We start from the raw sequence: 21,144 nt of genomic DNA on the forward strand, positions 1-21,144 counted from the left end.
GCAAACAGTGCCTCTCATTAGGATGCTCATTTGAGCTGCGATTTCAGAGGCAGTAGACTGGCTGGTAATTTGCAACATCTGCCCCTTTTAGGAACAGAGACACATGGCACTTTTGAATCAACTTTTTCTTTTTTGCCCAACAAAGCCCTTTGTTTACCACTGATAGTTACCAGTCATCCATTCCGAATGTGATTTTACATGCTCTCTCTGGCACTAATATCAGTTTCTGTTCTACAGCCTCCAACAGCGGCCAAACGTCACAAATGTAACATGCTCCATTTACAACCCTTAAGGCCTGTAAAAAGTTCAGAACAACAGAAAACCACGCAAATGTTGCTCAAGTGGGAAATAAATGTACTGTTTTTCCAGTTTTTTTTATCTGGTCCGAAAACAACAAATAAAATAAACAAATTGTATAAATTATTTATAATTTATTAAAAAATAAAAAGGATGATCTATGAGTTGTCTTAATTTAGATTATTCAACACATTATTTCTTTCAGACCACACACATATATCCACAATGTTACTCAATATTCATTTCAGTTTCTTATAAATGATAAACAGGTTGCTTTTAAGAATTAATTTCTTTTAATCAACCAATTGGTTTATTGTTTTTTGCTTTAATAGTGAGAATGAGTCTTCAGTTTCAAGAACATTATGACTAGAACATGAACCCCTAGCTTGATGAATGATGATTCCATCTATCCTCTTTGCCATTATGCTAGTATTTCTGATGTGATGTAAAACGAAATTATTCCATTTAACTCATCTGTTCCTCCTTCTTTGTGTCACTGAGAAACAGAGATGTATTCACACCCGAATCACCGTGCTGCACATGAAATCAGGAAGCGTCGACAATCCCTCGGTGAGCTGAGTAGGCAGAGCACGGGAAGTATTTCACCACAGAGGATTGGGAAAACCCCGGTTCTCCGCCTGCAATTTGAGGTACGGGGACTGTCATCTGCTGCTGTGTGTTTACCTTTGATAAAGAGGACAGGAAAAAGACATGCTTTATAATGTTCTAAAAACATACAAGACTCTCACTTTGTAGACATGCTAGCTGCAAACCTGGCAGTGTCACTTTGGAATGGAAATGAGATACATTATAAAGAGAAGCACACAGTATCATTTCCCCAAGGATGAATATGTGGGTGAGTAAATTCAGTCGAGATAATGTAGATAATGTGCCTTAAACTTGATTCTGACAGTACATGTGCCTCAGGATATTGGTTTTAAAAAAGGAAAGGGAATTTTATGCTATCTATCTACCCACACACATTGTTTTATCTTAAAATGTAACCAAGGAATATTTGGAATATTTAAATGTATAAAAATGAGGATGTGCATATAAAAAGTGTCAACCAAAAAAAAAGTGATAATCAAGTGTAATAATAGAATTGAAGTATAATAAGGGTTCTACTTTATATATATATATATATATATATATATATATATATATATATATATATATATATATATATATATACAAATTCATTTATATCTGGTTGTTAGTGTTTTAATTGTAATCCGTTTATGGTATTTGTAGCATTTTTTTTTTTTTTTTAAGGCTATGTATTCGCAGTGCATTTTAATTTACAACCAATTGGCAATTCTTCAATCTTCATTCATTCAATCATTTTCTTTTCGGTTTAGTCCCTTCATTAATCTGCGGTAACTACAGCAGAATGAACCGCCAACTTATCCAGCATATGTTTAAGCAGCAGATGCCCTTTCAGCTGCAGCCCATCACTGGAAAACATCCATACACACTCATACCCAACTGACAATTTTAGCTTATCAAATTCACCTATACCACATGTCTTTAAGGGAAAACCGGAGCACCCAGAGGAAACCCACGTGAACATGGGGAGAACATGCAAACTCCACACAGAAATGGCAACTGATCCAGCCAAGGCACAAATCAGCTATCTTCTTGATGCGAGGCAACATCGCTAGCCACTGTGCAACCGCATCACCATTTTAAATCTTGGAACATTGAAATATTTATTGTTAATAATTGGTATTATTTTATTTGTGTGCATTTATAATATTGTACCCTTCATAATCAAAAGTTTATTCCTGTTTTGTTTCTCTGTTTTTTTGTTTTAGTGGCTGGTGCAAAAGCAGGTAAACTTGCCACTCACATGTGATCACAACAGCAAATCACAACAATCCAATCATTTGGACTAAACTCAAGTCATGCCATGGAAGTGGAGTGAAAAGCAGTTTTATTAATATATAAATATATATTCCATAGTATAGGAAAAGATTATCACAACTTTCATTTCATAACAAATTGAGTCTTAGAGTGCTTTAATGAGTACAGCGAACAGTGTAACTATAGATGTGAACAATGAAACAATTACACATCCAGCTACAGCAGGCAATACAAACAACAAATAAATGTAAAAACAACAACATCAAAACTATATTAAAACAATTCTAAACATTTATGTGAGCCAGGGGTCAGCAACATATCGCACATGTGCCAGGCTGCCAGCTTTGGCACACAATGGTATAATCACTGAAATGCAAGCAATATCAAAAGAAGTGTATGCATTCATTTAAATAAATTCCCTTAAATCTGCTTACTGACACACATTTTAATTATTCCCTATAGTCACACAGCCTGTTTTATTGAGCTAGGAGCTATAAATACAATTAAACGTGAGAATTAACCTGGCTAGTCAATGACTTGTCACAGAAGTATGATATCTGTGCATACGAGCCACAGAGAGCTTGATGGAGATCAAGGCTGTGTCATGAATTCAAGTATTTAATTTTTGCTTTGGTCATGCAGCACAAATGAGCAGATGATAGCTTACTATTCATTCTGCAATTGTTGCTTTCAGCTTTCAGTTTAAAAAAAATCTGCTAATTATATTTTTTAAGTTGTCAAAATTCTTAACATTCCAAACAAAAGTTATAATTATGGTGGAGAACAAACTACAACATTTATGCTCATTTCCATTCAGTCACACTGTGAATCTGTCATTCAGTTCAATTTCAATATAAATACTTTAAAAATTAAATAAATATATAAAAAACCATTCTGAGACTTGAGATAATCTAATAAATTAGGGGTTAATGTTAAGCTTGGGCAACTGTCATAGAATCACCACCTCACTACAATCACAATCCTCAGAATACTAATCACCTGCACCTGCACCTCATCAACACGCTCATCAGCACCTGTATACAGTACAACACTTCCTAGTCCCTCACTCTCTGGTCTACTTGATGGACTATAGACCTACTTCCAGCAATTAATATTTTAATATTAATATACTAGCTATGTCCTCTACTTTTGTCTCCATCATCATTGTTTAAGAAATATGTTTAAACCATCTCCTCCATTGAATCCACAATCTCCACCATCATCTGAATCGAATCATCTGTTCACTCATTAGACTTGAACTTACCTCAGCATGTCTATAAACCAGTGTTTTGTCTCAACTGATATCTGTCTTTTCTATTATTGTTACATAGAAATGATATGCATAACCATATATAATCATTTGTTTATGCTTGTTTATGTTATTTATGAGGACACACATTTGTATAATGACATGAATGTGACATGCTTTCTGTCTTCATAATTTAAAGCATCTTAATTTTTACTTAACAAGGTTTTTTACTCTTTCAAAATGTGCCACATGCAAGGTTCCTGAGAGGTTTGGGTTTAGGGTAACGCCACGTAGTAAGCATTTATTACAGTATATGATACATAATGGATATTAGGTGAACATAAGGCCTTTATAAAAACCACCAGCAGTGGCAGTTAGTCATTTATTCTGTACCATGTCTTTCAACCTACAAAGCTGCATCTCTCCACTTTCCCATCGGCAAACCTGTCATCACGCGGCCATCCGCCTGCATGCAACACACCCCAAGCTCCCACAGAATGCTCCGCATCCCAGGACAAGCTCCACTGTTGAGCATTTGTCCCCAGTGCATGAGTCTCTGGCTCCATCTGATGACCTTCTAACTGTCTTCAGCAAGCAGTGGGTTCGGATAATGAGGGGATTGATAAGAGGGCTCTCTTCCTGTGGGCGATGGAGGGAGAAAGGGGAGCCAGCGGGGTGGAGGGAGCAATGCTTGCCCCATGTGTCTCTGTTGAATTGTGGGAAAGAGGAGTGAAGTGGTTCCCCTACAGGCTGTATCAGATTTCCCCTGAGAGGATCATGCTGCTCAAATAATGTAAGCCCCTGGCAAACACAGTGAACCTTTTCACTTCTTTGTTTTTGTTTATGCTTATGAATGTGTGCTAAGAGGTGTCCATGGCCATTATCATGTGAAAGTATGGCATCGAGAGTGAAGCTAACAAGTATGTACTTTGTTTCCTTCCACTGTGAATTAGTGTTCCTGCTATGTGTGGAAAGTTTACACAAGAGAAGAAATCAATGGTTAAAATGACTTCCATATTGTGGGTGGATGGTGAGAGTAGTGAAGAGCACGTGGCCTCCTCTCCTAAGTCAAGCGACACCATTAGCTTGACATTTTCCTGAGTGCCCATAAACAGGAAATACGTGTGGCATTTATTGAACAGACACACAGTCTATGACAGCTGATGACCCTCCCAAAGGACCAAAACCGGTAGAAGGTTCAATAGCTCATCATCAACTGCCCTTTGAGTAATTAGACAATTGGAAGGGGTCTGACATAAACCAATACTTATACTCTGGTCCCACAGGTGGCTTTTCGCAGCTGATTTCAGGAAGGAAGCCGCTTTAATGTCATGTTTTTCTTGAGCAAATAAAGGAGTCAAGCTGCTGAGCTCATAACTAGTGGACGCCACTTGTTCATTGCCCTTAGATGATGGCTTGCCACTTGATGAGAATGCTTAATTGATTGCATTTATTCAGTGAAATCAAAAGAATAAAAACAAAAAATATACAATATGCAAGAAGCCACGTCTACAAGCTAAAAGTTCTATGAAATATCAGACACAGACTTACTTATTTGTAGCATTTTATGCTAGGAAACTGAACCCAAGTGAACATACTAATATCCATTACTCATAATTCTTTAAAGGTCTATTTTCTCTGTTCTGTTGTTTAATATCAGAGAGCAATGTACAGTAATATCTCATTTAATTAGGGATTTAAGCTCTCTAACTACTGGGCATATGGTATTTACTCTGCCATGGCCTTGCACATCAGATGAATATGCATATCCTGGGAGTGTGTAGCTTGTTACCCTAGAACGAATTCTACACAAGTTTAATCCCTGATCTATTATTTACCTCTTGACCAAACATGTGAGTGGGGCTTGTAGGCACTCAGCTTGATCAAAATGACTGCCTTGGGATTTAGGGGCTTCTATTGGTCCAAAGGAGAAGTCTGTCATTTGACTTTCCTCATCCTTCACTCTTGAGAATCAAGCTCAGTGCGCACTGTAAGAAAAAACGAAACAAGTCCATAATTAAACATTTATAAGCGCTCTGTTCAGACAGTCTGGGGACACAAGTTTTGAAGAAATATAGGAAATCAGTGTCCTCAAACATCTCTAAAGCAAAATATCTTAGAGATTTGTGTGTGTGTATGGGTTTGCGTGCATGTGTGTGTATGTGTGTGCGTGTGTATATGCACACAAGCCTATGTGTGTTTTCAGGGGACTCTCATTTAACTGACATTAAAGCATTTAAAAGCAGGGCTGATGAAGAAAAAAAAATTATTTAAAGTCATTAAAAAAATCTTTGATTTACACAGCACTAAAAAATCCAACAGTGTTCTGCCCATTTGTTGTAAAGTAAGCGAACAAGTCAGATCCTGTGATATCTTTTAAAGTTTTTTTTTTTCTGTTTAGAAATGTAAAAAAAAAGAAAAAAGAAAAAGAAAAAAAAGGCAAAGGAAGAAACACTTTCTATGTTAGCCTATATAATACCCTACCTAAAGTAGGCTAAACTATATTACTGAACAGACTAGAAGATTGAAAAAAATCTAATTAGATAATAAGATAATCAGCACAATTTGCAATATTTTAATAAATGATCAACTCCTCTAGAAGGTAATGCACTACCAACTACACAAGACTAAAATATATTACCACGTTCCTTTGGATGTAATGCAGCAGTCAGAGAGAGCTGACTATGCAGAAGAAATAGCCGGGAGTGAGTAAGACAGTCAGTTTTCTCTTCCCGGACAGCCAGAGATTTACCCCGCTGCTTCAAACTACCCACCCACTTTAGTCCCGCTTCTGTCCCGCTTCGGTCCCGGTGGAGTGGCTCATACGAGCGGACCTGGAACAGCGGAACCAGCGCTGGGCTTCTTGATCCACCGAATAGCTAATATTTCAGCCAACGGGCTTCTTTCTCTTTTCAGAGACCCGGTACATGCGAATGACGAGAGCGTAGTGATTCCGTTTTTTATCAGTGTTGTTTCTTTTCCTAACGATGACGGACTGCTGCCGTTTTTGATCCTAATATTTTAATCGCTTAAAAAAGTGAGCGGACAAACATAAAGTTTTGAGCGAGTTTAGTGAGATTTGCGTAAAGAAGAGGAGAGGGAAGAGGATAGAGTCCCCCCACATGAGGGCGAGATCTGACTGAACTTCATTTAGCCATTCACACAATATGAAGAAATGGTGAGTATGACCGAACAACACACGAACACTTTACATTAATGGCATTAACAAACATTATTGTAACGCTCAATATGTAATCATTACGTCACGTGCAATTCAATTGTCACAAGTCCTAAAAGTTGTAAATAAATGAGCGTAAATCTGTTAGGCGGTATTGTCTCTAAAAGGCTTAGACTAAAAGTTTCCGAAAAATGTTTAGTTAGTTGGGACTAATGAGAAAATCAACCGCCATCAGCATGTTTACATACTAAAGGTAAAGATAAACTGCTTTACCTGTATCTCAATATTTCCTTATTATTGTACATCTAAATAAACACACATAAACTGATTGCACAAAGTCGCTTTTGTGTAAAAGAAAAAAATATTTAAAATTAGCTATATTAATCAAAAATCCAAAATGGTCATTTGAAAACTGTAAACACATTTAGATAAATTTCATCTGTGGCAATTTTGTTTGTTTGTTATACTTAAGTACAACAGTCAGTAATAAACAGATAAAAAACATGCAATAATAAAACTATTAAAATAGCCCATTCTTAATGTAATATAGCCTTATAAATCTTGAAATAATATTCTAATAATCTTTTAAAAGATAAAAAGCATCATGACTTCCTTATGAAATAAAATTTCATAAATGCACCCATAGTTTATGAATTACACAATAATATTATCCATCGCTCTAAAAAATAAAAAAAACTTTTTAATCGTTTTTAACCAACAACAATCATCATGATTCATTTTGAATGTATTAATCAGCTGAGCACCTACAATTAATTCAAACAAAAACTTTATTTTATAAACTCATTACAGACAATTACAGTATTTTCTATTATTCTCTATCATTCATTTATTTCACTTTGCTAAAATGAGGGAAAATGATTTACAAGCGCAGGTGAACACTGAGGCATTTCACTTTCAGAGAACAGCGAAGCAAGGAGGGGATATCGCTGAATAGAGTATATACTACTAGGGGGAAAATCTTCCTGTTCCTCTACTTAAGGTTTAATGACTTTGCCGCTTTAAATTATTCTTTTTTTTTTTCTCCCCCCTAATCTCAGTGGTTGTCTGTGATGGGGCACAATTGTTCAAGCACTGCAGTCAAGAATGCCAATTTGCATTCCAAGAGTGTCATTTGATGACTTTTATCTGCACGGCTCCCCGGACTTGTCTGGACACTTAACATTTCATCTGCTCCATGTCAGAAGTCAAACGCAGTTATGTCCCCCATCTCTATCTCTATCCTCCCCTCTCTCTTCCTCTTTGTCTTTCTCAGTCTCATCTCCTTTTTTCCTAAAAAAATAAAGCATAGGTTTAGGGAAGGAGTTTAGGAGAAATGAAAGGGTGTGTGAAAAAACGAAGGAGGAGGTAAAATGAAGAGGTACTTTCATGTTGCAGGCGCAGTCTAAGGCTGAACTTGTCAGCTGTGCTGGTGTGATTCTCCAGGGACTCTGGCAGAGTAAGAGGGTAGATGATGGTTAGACGGTTCAATAAGCGCACGGACAGGTAGCCCTAGTGACGTCCCCCGGAGACATTGTCTTAATGAAGAGCAGGTCCACTTAGCCCTGTGTTCTCTGACCCTCTGCCTACTCACCACACACACACACACACTCACACACACACACACACGCGCGCGCACACACACACACACACACTGCTCATTTGATCTCCAGATCTCTTGAACCTTTCAGATCGTGACAGTTGTAAAAATGTCAAAGTTTCTGTTCTGCATGAGTATAAATGTAGGACTGCAAAAAAGTATTATTATTATTAATAAAAGTAGTAATCAAACAATATAAATCAACAATAAAAACAGTAATGTGCTCATTGTCAAAAAAACAAAAAAACAAAAGCCTCATACGACTATGCTACCTAAATGAGGAAACAATGGAAAATGCAGCAAGAATTTGCTCTGCTAAAACTGTGATCCATGTCCACCATGATCGAGAAATGATTTGTTATGTGTGGATGGGGTGAGAGGTACGACAGGTTGGCCATGACACTTACAAAACAGAACATGTGTTTGAAAAGACCAGCTTTTTAAAAATGATTTTCTCTTTCTTTATCAGTCTGTGGATTCTTGTCATATGCTACCGTCTTGGTAATTTATTGAAACCAGAAATATAAATGAATTATTTTACATTGTATTTATAACTAAACAAACAAACAAACAAAACAATTCATGGTCACACTTTACAACAAAATGGTTTTTACTAACAACATTTACCAATGCATTATTAAAATACTTAGTTGTGCTTGTTAAAATGAGTTAATGCACTGTAAGTTAACAGGAATAACTTCACGTTCATTAATTAGTGTAAATAAAGATGAATAAATAATGTAATAAATATCATTGATCATTGTTTGTTTATGAAAGTAAACACATTAGCTAACAATAACTACTGGAACTTCATTGTAAAGTTTTACAAAGATTTTAGCTGTTGGGAAAAAAGGCAGTACAGTAAAGAGAGCATGCTGAAATAATTAGGCTTTGTTTTTTATTAGGTGTTTTACCCTATATTTGCTAATGCAGCCTCTGATCAGTTAGATCAGTGGTGTTTTGAAAGATCATTTATGAATTTAGCAGGAAACAAGAAATCAGAGAAATCATTTGAGTAAAATCAGAGATGACAGCTTACATAAATTGTGTTATTTCTGTTGTGACAACATTATTATTATTATTATTTGGCTTTGAGGTTTTGTGCTTTTGTGCACAAAATAAACAGACCATCATCAATAAAGTTTCCAACATAAACACTTAAAAATAAAAAAAAAAACAGCAAATTAGATGATTTTTTTCACAAGAGTATGTGCTCGCTGTTGTATTTCTGTGATTCATTGCCAAGAGTATTGTGTTGCGGAATAGCTGTAAATGTTGAGGTAAAACAGAAATGCTCGAGTGTGTCAGCTGCTAGACCTGGATTGATGACCTGAGGAAATGATAGTTTAAGGGTAACCTCTGCTCTCTTAAAGAACTAAGACAATAATTCACTTCTTTTCATAGAATAAAGCGAGCTGGGTTGGGGTTGTTGTGGATCTACAAGCTAGCACAAAACAGAAGCCTCACAGTGACTAAAGTACTCAGTGGGGAGGTGTATGATTATTGTGGGTGATTTATTTTTTATAGTTTATAAGGAGGTACTACAGAATAAGATGTTTCACATTATACCGTATGTACAGAATGTGCTGGAAAAAAGAGGGTATTTCATTTATAGCATTTGCCTCTTCATAAAAAAAGCAAGGATAGATCTGTTTAAAAACCCTGTGAAGAGGAAAGGTTTGATTAAAAACTGTCACTTCAGAACAGTCTTGGACTGGAGTACTGATCAGATATGGCAAGACAACTAAGGTATTGTGTGTACATAAAATACATGTCAGTAATTTTAAGAATTAATCTAGATATGAAAATGCTTTCCATTCAAGCTTTGAGTTCACTTATGTTCATCTTAAAATCTAAAATGAATCTGTTTCTATAACTCATTTTGTAGACGTTTGAGACTCTTTATTATACATTAACGTTGTGGAATTTACTTAGTGACCTTTATTAGAAGAACATTGGCCAATTTGTGAGAAAACTATGATTTAGTATCATTCATTTATTACAAACTACCCCTCTAAAGTTCTCAGTGATTTTCTATGCTGAAAGTTCATTTACACACTAGGTGTGTTGATAAATAATAGTGTTCAAGTGTTTGTGTGTGTATGTGAGTGTGTGTATGCAGAAAGGGGGACAGTGCAGCTTTTGAGCAGACAGAAATGCTGCTTCTCAGAGAGCTCTTTCATGTGACTGTAGCATTCCACTAATGCAGTCACAGCAGCGATGCACAAGACGAGACATGCGTCCCGTTCTTCTTTTACCATCAGTCTCATCAGTCCCACTCTCTTTTTCTTTCTCTGACCCTAACATTAATGCTACAATTCCTATCAGCATCTGTAGAATTGGAAAGTCAAACAGGTTTACGCACACACAGGCAAGAACTTTAAACAATAATGCATATCGACACTCACAGTTACTCTTGTTCTCAATTGTAGCATGTTCCAATATATATTATTTGTGTAGCTTTTTTTAAAAGAAATGCCTCTGTTTTTGTTCTGTGTCTATCCATTTCATTAATGTCCGTGCAGTCTCTCTGTCTGAGATTGAGGGAACAATAACAAAACAGCCCCACTGTCACCGTTATTAGATTCCAGCTTCTTTACCAGGCAACCTCATATTAAAAGAGAGAGAGGGAGAGGTGAGGGAAATGAGCCGTGCATAGAGTTTGCTGAGTGTGTCAAGGACATGTGCCACATGTTGATAGAACTGAAGACCAGGGGTGATTATGACACAGGGCGGGGGGAAGAGGGTTCTGGTCAGACTTCTCCGCTGGAGAAGTTTACTGCTAACACAAACAGTTAGTGTAGGAATTCATTTTCTAATAGGTGTCTAGATGAAAGGGGGGTGCTTGCACTTACAGAGCGAATATGTACACAAGCGTCACAATCTTTTTTGTATGGTTAAAAAAATGAATAATTGGGGAAGCTTATTAGTCTGTTCGCCTTGAAGCTTTAATAAGACTGTATTTCATAGTGTATATAAGCTCAGAACAATTTTCATCAGACTTTTTGTCTCTGCGTTTTAAGAGCCTCCACATTTTATATTTCACACTTGCAAAAGAGCTTTGGTGACATTCTTTATTGCGGTCTGGTCTCATTGATAGCAGCATTATACCCGCAAGACTTTAAAAAACTGCAGCAGAGCTCATTAACAACTTTCTTTTTAAAAGGACAATGTGGAGAAAAAATAAAACGGTTTTAAATAAAACAGTATATTATATACAGTTCTAGTTTTAGAGAAAATGATTAAATGGAGTACATTTTAAGGTGAATACAAGCTAAGAGCAGTAGAATGCTATTTATTTTTATTTTATTATTTTATTTAGATTTGAATAATTCTGAGTTTAACATGTATTGCACTTGTTTAACAAAGTGATATAAGATTAAATCTTTTTAAATGACTTGAATTTGGACCAATATAAAGTTTCAGTGATTCAACCAGTGTGCGATTGTCTTTGGCATTAAGTTTAAAAACCGAAGCTACTGTAATGGGATAATATGCTTTTCTTTAGGGTTAGGAACACTTTTGAGGTATGTTTAGTGTTAATGGATTCTGTGAAGAAAGACTTGATGGTATTTATTATGGTATTTATGATATTTCAGCCTGATCTCACGAGAAAACGTAAATATTTTATGTTTTGCCAGTTTAGTGGCTAATTCGTACGAATTCGTACGAGTTCAGTCGTACAAAATTGTACGATTTTAAAAAGGAGGCGTGGCACCAAACCCCACCCCTAAACCAAACTGTCATTGGGGGATGAGCAAATCGTACTAAATTGTATGAATTAGATCGTACGAATTTATACGAATTAGCCACTAGATCAAAAAGTTACGAATTGCTACAAGATTATGTTTTACATTTATGATATTTAGATTATGTTCTTTCATTGATTAAACACCCTGCGTATTTACCAACATTAAAATGGAGCTAAGCAAGTTTTAACTTCCAAACTATTTCTTACATTTTCAAACTACAGTAAAGGCTAATATCTTACCTGGAAAGCCTTGGGGATAAATGCAATAACGGCATTTTTTCATTAGGTCTTTTCTCCTGGCCTGCTTTATTTTCCTCCTTTCCTACATGCCAGTAACCCAACACCATTGGAAACGAGCGAACAGCTCTGGCACTAGTGAAGATCCTCAAAATGTTTCTCGCTGTGAGACACTTTTTTAATTTCTTTATAGATATATAACTGTGTGCTATAGTGAAGCGAAGGCTGCTAATCGATATTCTCTTATTGGGTTTGTGGTTTTGGTCAAATATCTCTCTTGGTTGTGCCTCAGGTGAGGGGCAGCAGACTAATAAAGCATGTTGTGTCTCAGGGGCAGAAGCAGGGATGAGTATGGATTAGTCAGTGTACCCTTCCTGTGAACATACAGTACAGCTCGAATCTAGAACTCTCTCTCTGTCTCTGTATGGAAGGCTTTATTCATGTCCTAATGGAGCAGAGAGTCAGCACATGTCAAATAGAGATGAAGGAGGTCTGCAGAAATGCTCTCCTGCCTGTATGTTTGTCCTTGGTTAAGTCGGATTGCCTGTGGCCAATCCTGTGTGGCTGATGTCTGAGGAAAGTTATGAAAGGAGCCATTCTATTTAGTAGCTCTGAGCTTAGAGATTAGGACACTGAACTATGTAACATTAACATTTAAGTAACATTTATGGGGTATTTAAAGACCGCTTATTGTAAAAGGTTTGCTGATGTGTGTTATTAAACGTTTATGTACTGAAACAGCAAAGTGAACTAAAGGGTGTCGGAAGGTTTTAACAATAATAATAATATATGTAGATTTGAACTGTAATACCTGGGTTTTCTCTTGAATAAGTAGATAGATAAGCTCAAATACACTCAAAGAGAGGGGAAGTGAGGCATAAAGAGTGGCACTCGCAAGCCAAGCTGTTATTACAGACTAGAGCACTCTGTCATAAATACTTATAATTAGATGCTTCCAAAGACCTAATAATTTAGCCATGTAACACAAAGTATCTTGAGTGGCAGAGTCACTTTCCTCTTTCCTCAGCTTTATTTGCTGCTAAAGTGAGCCAGTAGTCTCTGTTTCTGCTTATAACTCGCTAATGGAAGGGTTGGTTAGTACAGTAGCTTGGCAAGTGACACCCTATACGATTTCCCCTTTCAGTGGTGTCGTCTGAGCAAGCCTTGTGTTCATGTTTTCACATGTAAACGCCACTCTGTTCCACTCTAATGGTTCCGTCCTCTTTTATGAGCCTATGAACATTTCAGCTGCTTTTTGATATAGGGAAATAACACTAGACAGCTCTGCACAACTCTTTTCTGGGCAAAGGATCGAATCGAATCCATCGAATGACATTCCAACTGGCTGTCGCATTTTTTTACACTTATTTGCAAGATGTACATTATGTTCATCTGTCAGATTGCACTGGCCGGTTACATTAAATGTTAAGAGCATATTGGCATGTTGCATTGTGCCTTTGTACCTTTCATCCAGCATGTCTTTGAGAGGCTTTAGTTGAAGCAGTCTAGGAGTTCCCCAGTCTCCCACTTCAAAGCTTCTTGCATCTTCCATCCAGCCATAGTCCACCTAGTCTATAATGCCATGTTTAGATTGCAGGTTTTATTAGCTCTTCCCAGCTTTGAATAAATGGAGCCACCCAATAATTCTAGCAGTTGGTGAGATAAATTGCTATGTTGTTGGTGTGTACTCTGGCAGAGAGCATTAGTTCATGATTGTGGCTTAATGCCTAAATTAAGCCAAAAGCACACTTACTGGCCACTTTATTAGGTACAATGTCCAACTGCTTGTTAACGCAAATTTTTAATTAGCCAATCACATGGCAGCAACTCAATGCATTTAGGCATGTAGACATGGTCAAGACAATAAGCTGCTGTTCAAACCATGCATCAGAATGGGAAAGAAAGGTGATTTAAGTGACTTTGAATGTGGCATGGTTGTTGATGCCAGATAGACTGGTCTGAGTATTTCAGAAACTGCTGATCAACTGGAATTTTCACACAAAACCATCTCTAGGGTTTACAGAGAATGGTCTGAGAAAAGAGAAAATATCCAGTGAGTGGCAGTTCTGTGGGCGCAAATGCCTTGTTGATGCCAGAGGTCTGAGGAGAATGACCAGACTGGATAGAAAAGCAACACTTACTCAAATAACCACTCGTTACAACCGAGGTATCCAGAAGAGCATCTCTGATCACGCAACACATCAAACCTTGAGGCGGATGGGCTACAGCAAGAGAAGACCACACCGAGTGCCTCTCCTGTCAGCTAAGAACAGGAAACTGAGGCTGCAATTCACACAGGCTCACCAAAGTTGGACAATAGAAGATTGTAATAACATTGCCTGATCTGATGAGTCTCAATTTCTGCTGCCACATTCAAATGGTAGGGTCAGAATTTGGTATCAACAACATAAAGGTAGGGATCCATCCTGCCTTTTATCAATTGTTCAGGCTGCTGGTGGTAGTGTAATGGTGTGGGGGATGTTTTCAAATTTTTGCAAATTTTGGACCCATTAGTACCCATTGAGCATTGTGTCAATGCCACAGCCTACCTGAGTATTGTTGCTGACCATGTCCGTCCCTTTATGACCACAGTGTACCCATATGCTGATGACCACTTCCGGCAGGATAATGCACCATGTCATTAAGCGCAAATCATCTCAGACTTTTTTCTTTAACATGACAATGAGTTCACTGTACTCAAATGGCATCCACAGTCCCCAGACCTCAATTCAATAAAGTACCTTTTCTGATGTGGTGGGATGGGAGATTCGCATCATGGATGTACAGCTGACAAATCTGCAGCAACTGCCTGATGCTATCATGTCAATATGGACCAAAATCTTGAGGAATATTTCCAGTACCTTGTTGAATCCATGCCACAAAAGATAAAAGCAGTTCTAAATGGAAAAGAAGGATCAACCCAGCACTAGTAAAGTTTACCTAATAAAGTGGCTGGTGAGTGTATGCTTCAGTTGATGTCCACTGCATCATTCTAATTTTATGTAAATGTTATCCCTAGTAATGCCCATTGTAGATAAAAATTAACTTCTTTGCGCATCCATTTTAGACACTTGACTATATTCTTTCACTATCAAATGCAATGAATACAGATAGTTGAAAAATAATTCAACTTCATTATTTCAGAGCTGGCTAAAAGTGTAATTTAAAATTAAATGTATTAAATTCATTGTATTACAGTAAATGTATTTGACTTTTTTCCATTGTTCTGTTGTTACATCTGTCTGTGTGATTTATGTGCATTTAATAAATGCAAAGTTTTGAAAACAACTTTTGGAAACAGTAAATAAAACTCATAACTTAACTCAACTCATTAAAAACTAAACATAAAAGATAATGTTTATGTATTTGAGTAGTAGAGATTCTTAGCAATGACTTACAGTAAGTACACTGTTAGACATTTCTGTAAATTACACAGTTATTTACTGTATTTCACCCAGTGTAATACTGCAAATTCCTTTTACGGTAAATAACTGTATTTACCGTTGCATTATGGGAATTTAGTGTGACATCGAACAACATATACAGCGATGTACTGTATTTGTAAAAATTCGTGTATTATACTGTATTTTCCACAACTGCTTCAACGCCACCTTGCGGCGATTCGACTACTCTGCACCACATTTTGCCTGAGGACCCTGGAGCAATTCTGGAGGACAATTTATTAGTGTGCCTGAAGAACATACTGGATTTAACAAACTTTACTCTGGTAAGCTGAGGCAGTGTTTCATTTTACAGAATGTGTTGTGGACGAGAATAGAACAAAGTAAAGTATAAAGTTGGCTATTATTATTTTCTCTGGCTTGGCGTTATTTCGCCCATTTGAGAAATATATCATCTATTAAGATGTTACCTTTATTTAATTTATTACATTAACACTACTAATACTTTAAATAAGACTGTTTATGACTATTAGCCATTGTTCTCGTCATATCTTTTTATTTATTTACATAGGAACCGGTGTTGCAGCGGGTTTTGGTTTAGGAGGGAACCAGAGGTATGCAGACAGTTTTGGAGGACACTTAGCACGAGACAACGGTCCGGCAGAGAATGTTTTCCCCCAGAAGAATATGAATGAAAGACCATCAAATAATCCAGGTAAAAGCGCGTCTGTCTGTGCTGACAACACTCGACATTGATTTGAGCACCTCTATTAGCATTTGTTTGCTCGGCAACATTGGCTGAAGCGATCTTAAAATGGTAATGTTAACTGTTAGCTAAACTGAGCTAAGTTTATACTGAATTGGACTCAAACTCATTTTAACGTGCAACGTTTAACTTATATTGATTTATACTATATATATTAGATGTTGTGAACTTATTTTTCTCTGGTTTAGAGTAACTTATAACGTTAGCTTGAGAAAATAACATCGCGACGTAACCTATAAGAACGTTAACGTAAATCTATACAATATGCATAGAGGTAAAGTTGGTTTTATATTCGCACATTCGTTCATTTAGAAGACTCTATACTGTTTACCATGTTACTTTGAATATTCGATCAGAATTAGCATGCCAGTATCACTTGAAATCAACATTAACACTGTTTATTTGACCGTGAACATGTTGTACTTTGATAGTCATTAGCTGCTAAAATGATTTCGCTATTTAGAGTTTGCAAATAATACTTTTATGAAATTAAATTATTAAGGGGGAAGTCTGAATCTGCTAATATAAAACCAATTTTACCATGCATTATGCGAATAACCACGTTTTTGCTATTTATTGTTTGCTAATTATTTCTTTATCACAACTCTTGACATTTGGTTTAACATAATTGTTACCATTATATTTTTTTCTGTTTAGATATGGCACTGGCACAGCAGCAGGTTTTGTCTGAAGAAACAAACAGCATTTCGGAGGAACATCTTGATCAGCACAGCCTTATGCTTAAAAAATAAGCAAGACCAGTAAGCAACCAAGGTAAACAAATAAAAAAAAAGTTGTGTGGAGGTTGTGGATTGTAGCATGGTATTCTTATCTGTATTTTTGGCTTTTTTATGGTCTCAATATAGAATACTGGGAGCCTGCCTGTGCAAACTGGACCTCATACAACAGTAAGTACTGTACATCTATTTGTTTCTCAATATAGTAACGTTACTTTTAATACAAAATGTGTCACATGTTTAGTTGCTAGCTAAATAAAAAAATCTTTTTCCCTTTTTTATTAAACCATTTAGTAGGGTTTTTTTTTTTTCATCTTTGTTTATAATATTTTTGAGCAGATTGAGGTCTGTCATGGGTCAGACATTTCAAAATACAATAATTAGTATTGGGATACATGCATTTGTCTATGTATTAAATGTCTTTTTCCCCATTTCATGTTGCCTAAATATTTTGTAATAAATAAAATAATACAATTTTTTGTATAAATAATTCCAGAGGATGAAACAAAATGCACAGCAACAACCAGAGTGAGCCAGAAGAAGGCAGGAGAAGTAGTGAAGAGAATGACAACCATGAACAACAGTGAGTTATCCTTCTTTCACCAGCTAACTGAGAACTTGGATTAGGTGAGACACTCTCAATAATTGTATCAGTATTCAGTCAGTTTTAGTTTATTAGGAATACATAAAACAAATAATCTAATCTTTCCTGCAGTTAATCAACCCATCACAAATGCTACAATGTTTTTGTAAAACCTTGTTAAGGAAAAAAATAAACAGGACATTCTGGTTAGTTATCTTTTAAACATGGTAGTGAGCAGGTTATGAGCAGGAGCCAGTTGCTCAGTACCAGCTGAAAACTACCCCAACCTAGCTGCCATGCTTCAAAATAATTAACCAGTATATGATTTATTTTTTTAAACAAGCATCTTCTATGCTTATGTTAGTCTGTTTGTCCTTATCCAGAGTTCTTCATAATCCTGGACTGGGCCAAATCCTGACCAGATGCTGTGGTGGTCATGGAGGAGTGAATCCTAAAAGACACACGCGATCAATGAGTTTCCGCATTGATCCAATGGGCCAGCCTGACCACCCGCTGGTGAACTTTCAAGCCTCCGGTGCCTAGACTGCGGCCTTGCACAAGTTTGGCTAGAGGAGAACTGGTCGTGCCCAACTGAGCCTGGTATCTCTCAAAGGATTTTATTCTACACTTTCGTCAGTTGGTGAAGTTTCTTCCATGCCACTGTCGCCACTGGATCGCTTGGCTACGATTGGTGGATCGGTGGATTTGCTCTTCAGTGTTTGGACTTTCAGCAGTGACATTTACTGCTTCAATTCTGAAAACTGGACTGAAGCAGCTTCAATTTACAAGAACTTCTATGTTAAGCTGCTTTGACATCATTGATATACATTGTAAAAGTGCAATAGAAATAAAGATGAATTGCATTTGAACATGTGAATTCAGACCTTGTTGAGCATTTGACACCAGAACTAGTAATATTTTAAAGTTGGGTTGTTTCTGAGTCGGCTAATAGTTACAAATATTTATTTTTCCAACAATATGCAATTCAGAAGTTTAAATTTTTATTGTACATGTATGTTCTAGTGCTTTGTTTGATTTATTTATTTTTAATGTGTTGATTTTATTGCTTAATGTAATTTTCACACATTTTCCTTAAATGCTTTAAGCATTATTAATGTTTTAAAGAATGGAATATTTTGTAATTGTGTCTGGTTTAATGTCTGTAGTACTTAGTACAATTGGTTTTTTTTTTCTCAACAATATGCAGGTCAGACACTTAAATTAGTTTTGTACATGTATGTTAATGTGCTTTGTTATTTTCAATGTTTTTTTTCTTAAAATAAAATATTTTGAATGATTGAAATGTAATGTTTTTACACATTTTTAAGCTTGTTTTAAGCATCTCCAATGTTTTAAATAAAGAGTGTTTATTTTGTTAATATTTTGTAATTGTGTCTTTTTTAGGTCTATAGTATTAAAATAATATTAATAAAATTATATTATAAAATATTTAGGACAAAATTAAAAGGTTTACAGTAGCTAACTGTTAACTTAGGTTTTTACAGTAGTTAACCATTTTTAGACACTACGGTAACATGCTGTAAACGGATTTACAGTTGTATACTGTAAATCTAAAATACAGTAACTTACTGGCAACAGTGTTGCCAGTAAGTTACTGTAAAAACCCTTTGAAATGTCTAACAGTGTAGCTGTATTTTACACTTTGTGTAACCGAATTCTGCAATCTACTGCATAATAAAAAATATTATGGAGTAGACTATAGAATCCAGTTACACATAATGTCACTTCCAGTTTTGACTTTTTAGCCATTATAGTCTTTTGAAGGACATGTGGGATTGCACATTTTGCACAGGCCCTGCAACAGCTCTCAATAAACAGAAAAAGAAAGTGGTAATAGCGAAAATGGACATGTGATGTCAGAAGTTCAAAGAAGGGGGTTGTATGTTCATTCATCACCCAAATATACAAACACAATAGTTACATTTGTTACAATAAACGTAAGTAATAAATAATTTGTTCAAGTGGATGATCACTGATCAAGGAAATTCCAGGTATTGATATCAGACTGCATTAGTATATTAAACTGATCTTAATAATAAGAAGTAATTAATAACATATATTATATATGTTGCCAGTCATTTTGGGAAAATAATTTAACAAATAATTTAATTATGCGGTTCTAATCACTTCCATGGCCACATGTCTATATAATTAGGCACTTAGGCAAGCAGACTCTTTCTATAAACATTCTCTCTCAGAGTTCTGTGTGGCTAAGACACAGCATACTGATGCTAAAGAACTATAGCACTGACTGAAACAAATTGTGTTGCATCGGCCTTGCATTGGAGTCTGGTCCTGTCTGGACCAAAAACTTACACGTGAACACAACTAAAATGAGAAGCACATCCAGGGGGCAGTAATCCGTTTTCTTAATGCACAAAGGCGAACTGGAACTTTTGATGCACACATACAAACCATAAACAAAGCAGTGTTTAGTATCTTTTTCACTGCAAAAGGATTTGTTAATGGCTTCTTTCGGTTGCCTCTAGAATCGTTTGTCTAGTTTTGTAACTCAGCTATTGTTCTCACACTCTGATTTGTTGCTGAATAGCCAATCAGAATCCAACACAGATTCTGCATGCTGATTAAGAATGTCCCCTTTCTTGTTCCAAGATGATTATAGAACAGTGCAAGGTTCATAAAGACATGTATGGGTGAGTTTGGTGTGGAGAAACCTGACTGGCCTGCACAGAGTCCTGAACTCAACCCGACAAAACACCTTTGGGATGATTTAGTGCAGAGACTGCAAGCCAGGCCTTCTCATCTAACATCAGTGTATGACCTCACAAATGTGCTTCTTAAAGAAAGGTAAAATTTTCTCATAAACATCCCCTAAACCTTGTGGAGAGGCTTCCCAGAGAGTTTGAAGCTGTTATACCTGCAAAGTGTGGACCAGCTCCATATTAAACCAAGCAGATTACAAGTGGGATGGCATTACAACTCAGATGCATGTAAGGGCAGACTCCCCAAAACCTTTGGCAAAATAATGTATAAATTATTGTTGTGAGATGAATGATATATTGACCATATTTTTGTAATGCAACAATTATAGCAAAAAAAACAAAAAAAAACAATTTCCCTGGAAAACAGGGACATCTATTCATCCTATTTCATTAATGGGCAGCAAAAAATAAAACATTGCAGACTGTAAGTGTGTGTGTGTGGGGGGGGGGGGGGGGTTTATTATGAAATATTAGAATATATAAATTAATCAAAGGTCTTACAGTTTAATCTTTGTTTTATGGATCTTGTCTACTGTAGCTCTTTCCCCCTGTGGTAGTTGGACTAGGCCAGAGTTCTTCAAAGGACACTAGAAACTTTCCATATCACAGTGGACGCAACAGTGTAGCTCAGATGCCACCAGGCTTGGAGAGAACATTAAATCAGTGCTGGTCATCCTGCTCCTCAGCACAGGTCATTGTGCCCTCAAGCAGGAACGCAACTGCTACAAATATATGAATTGT

The 21,144-nt window shown here is 36.4% G+C and overlaps 2 protein-coding genes and 1 long non-coding RNA gene across 6 annotated transcripts in view; 2 read left to right on the forward strand and 1 right to left on the reverse strand.

The window, feature by feature from the left end:
- The window catches only part of sh3gl2a (SH3 domain containing GRB2 like 2a, endophilin A1), a 527,445-nt gene that overhangs the window by 279,887 nt on the left and 226,414 nt on the right, over positions 1–21,144 (reverse strand). The window lies entirely within an intron of this gene.
- The window catches only part of bnc2 (basonuclin zinc finger protein 2), a 194,527-nt gene continuing 179,476 nt past the window's right edge, over positions 6,094–21,144 (forward strand). For 3 of the 4 annotated variants that reach the window (XM_087235916.1, XM_087235917.1, XM_087235919.1), the window contains exon 1: positions 6,094–6,587. In XM_087235916.1, coding sequence (XP_087092042.1) covers positions 6,585–6,587 — 3 coding nt within the window. In that variant the 5' untranslated portion in view covers positions 6,094–6,584. 4 annotated transcript variants of the gene reach the window in all.
- Positions 14,938–19,038, forward strand: LOC147846850 (uncharacterized). Its single transcript, XR_015476597.1, has 6 exons — positions 14,938–15,899; positions 16,145–16,288; positions 16,997–17,113; positions 17,206–17,247; positions 17,573–17,659; positions 18,043–19,038. It is a non-coding gene; the product is annotated as an uncharacterized LOC147846850 (long non-coding RNA).

Source organism: Danio rerio, chromosome 1 (genome assembly GCF_052040795.2).
Source record: "Danio rerio strain M-AB ecotype USA chromosome 1, GRCz13ab, whole genome shotgun sequence".
NCBI lineage: Eukaryota > Metazoa > Chordata > Actinopteri > Cypriniformes > Danionidae > Danio > Danio rerio.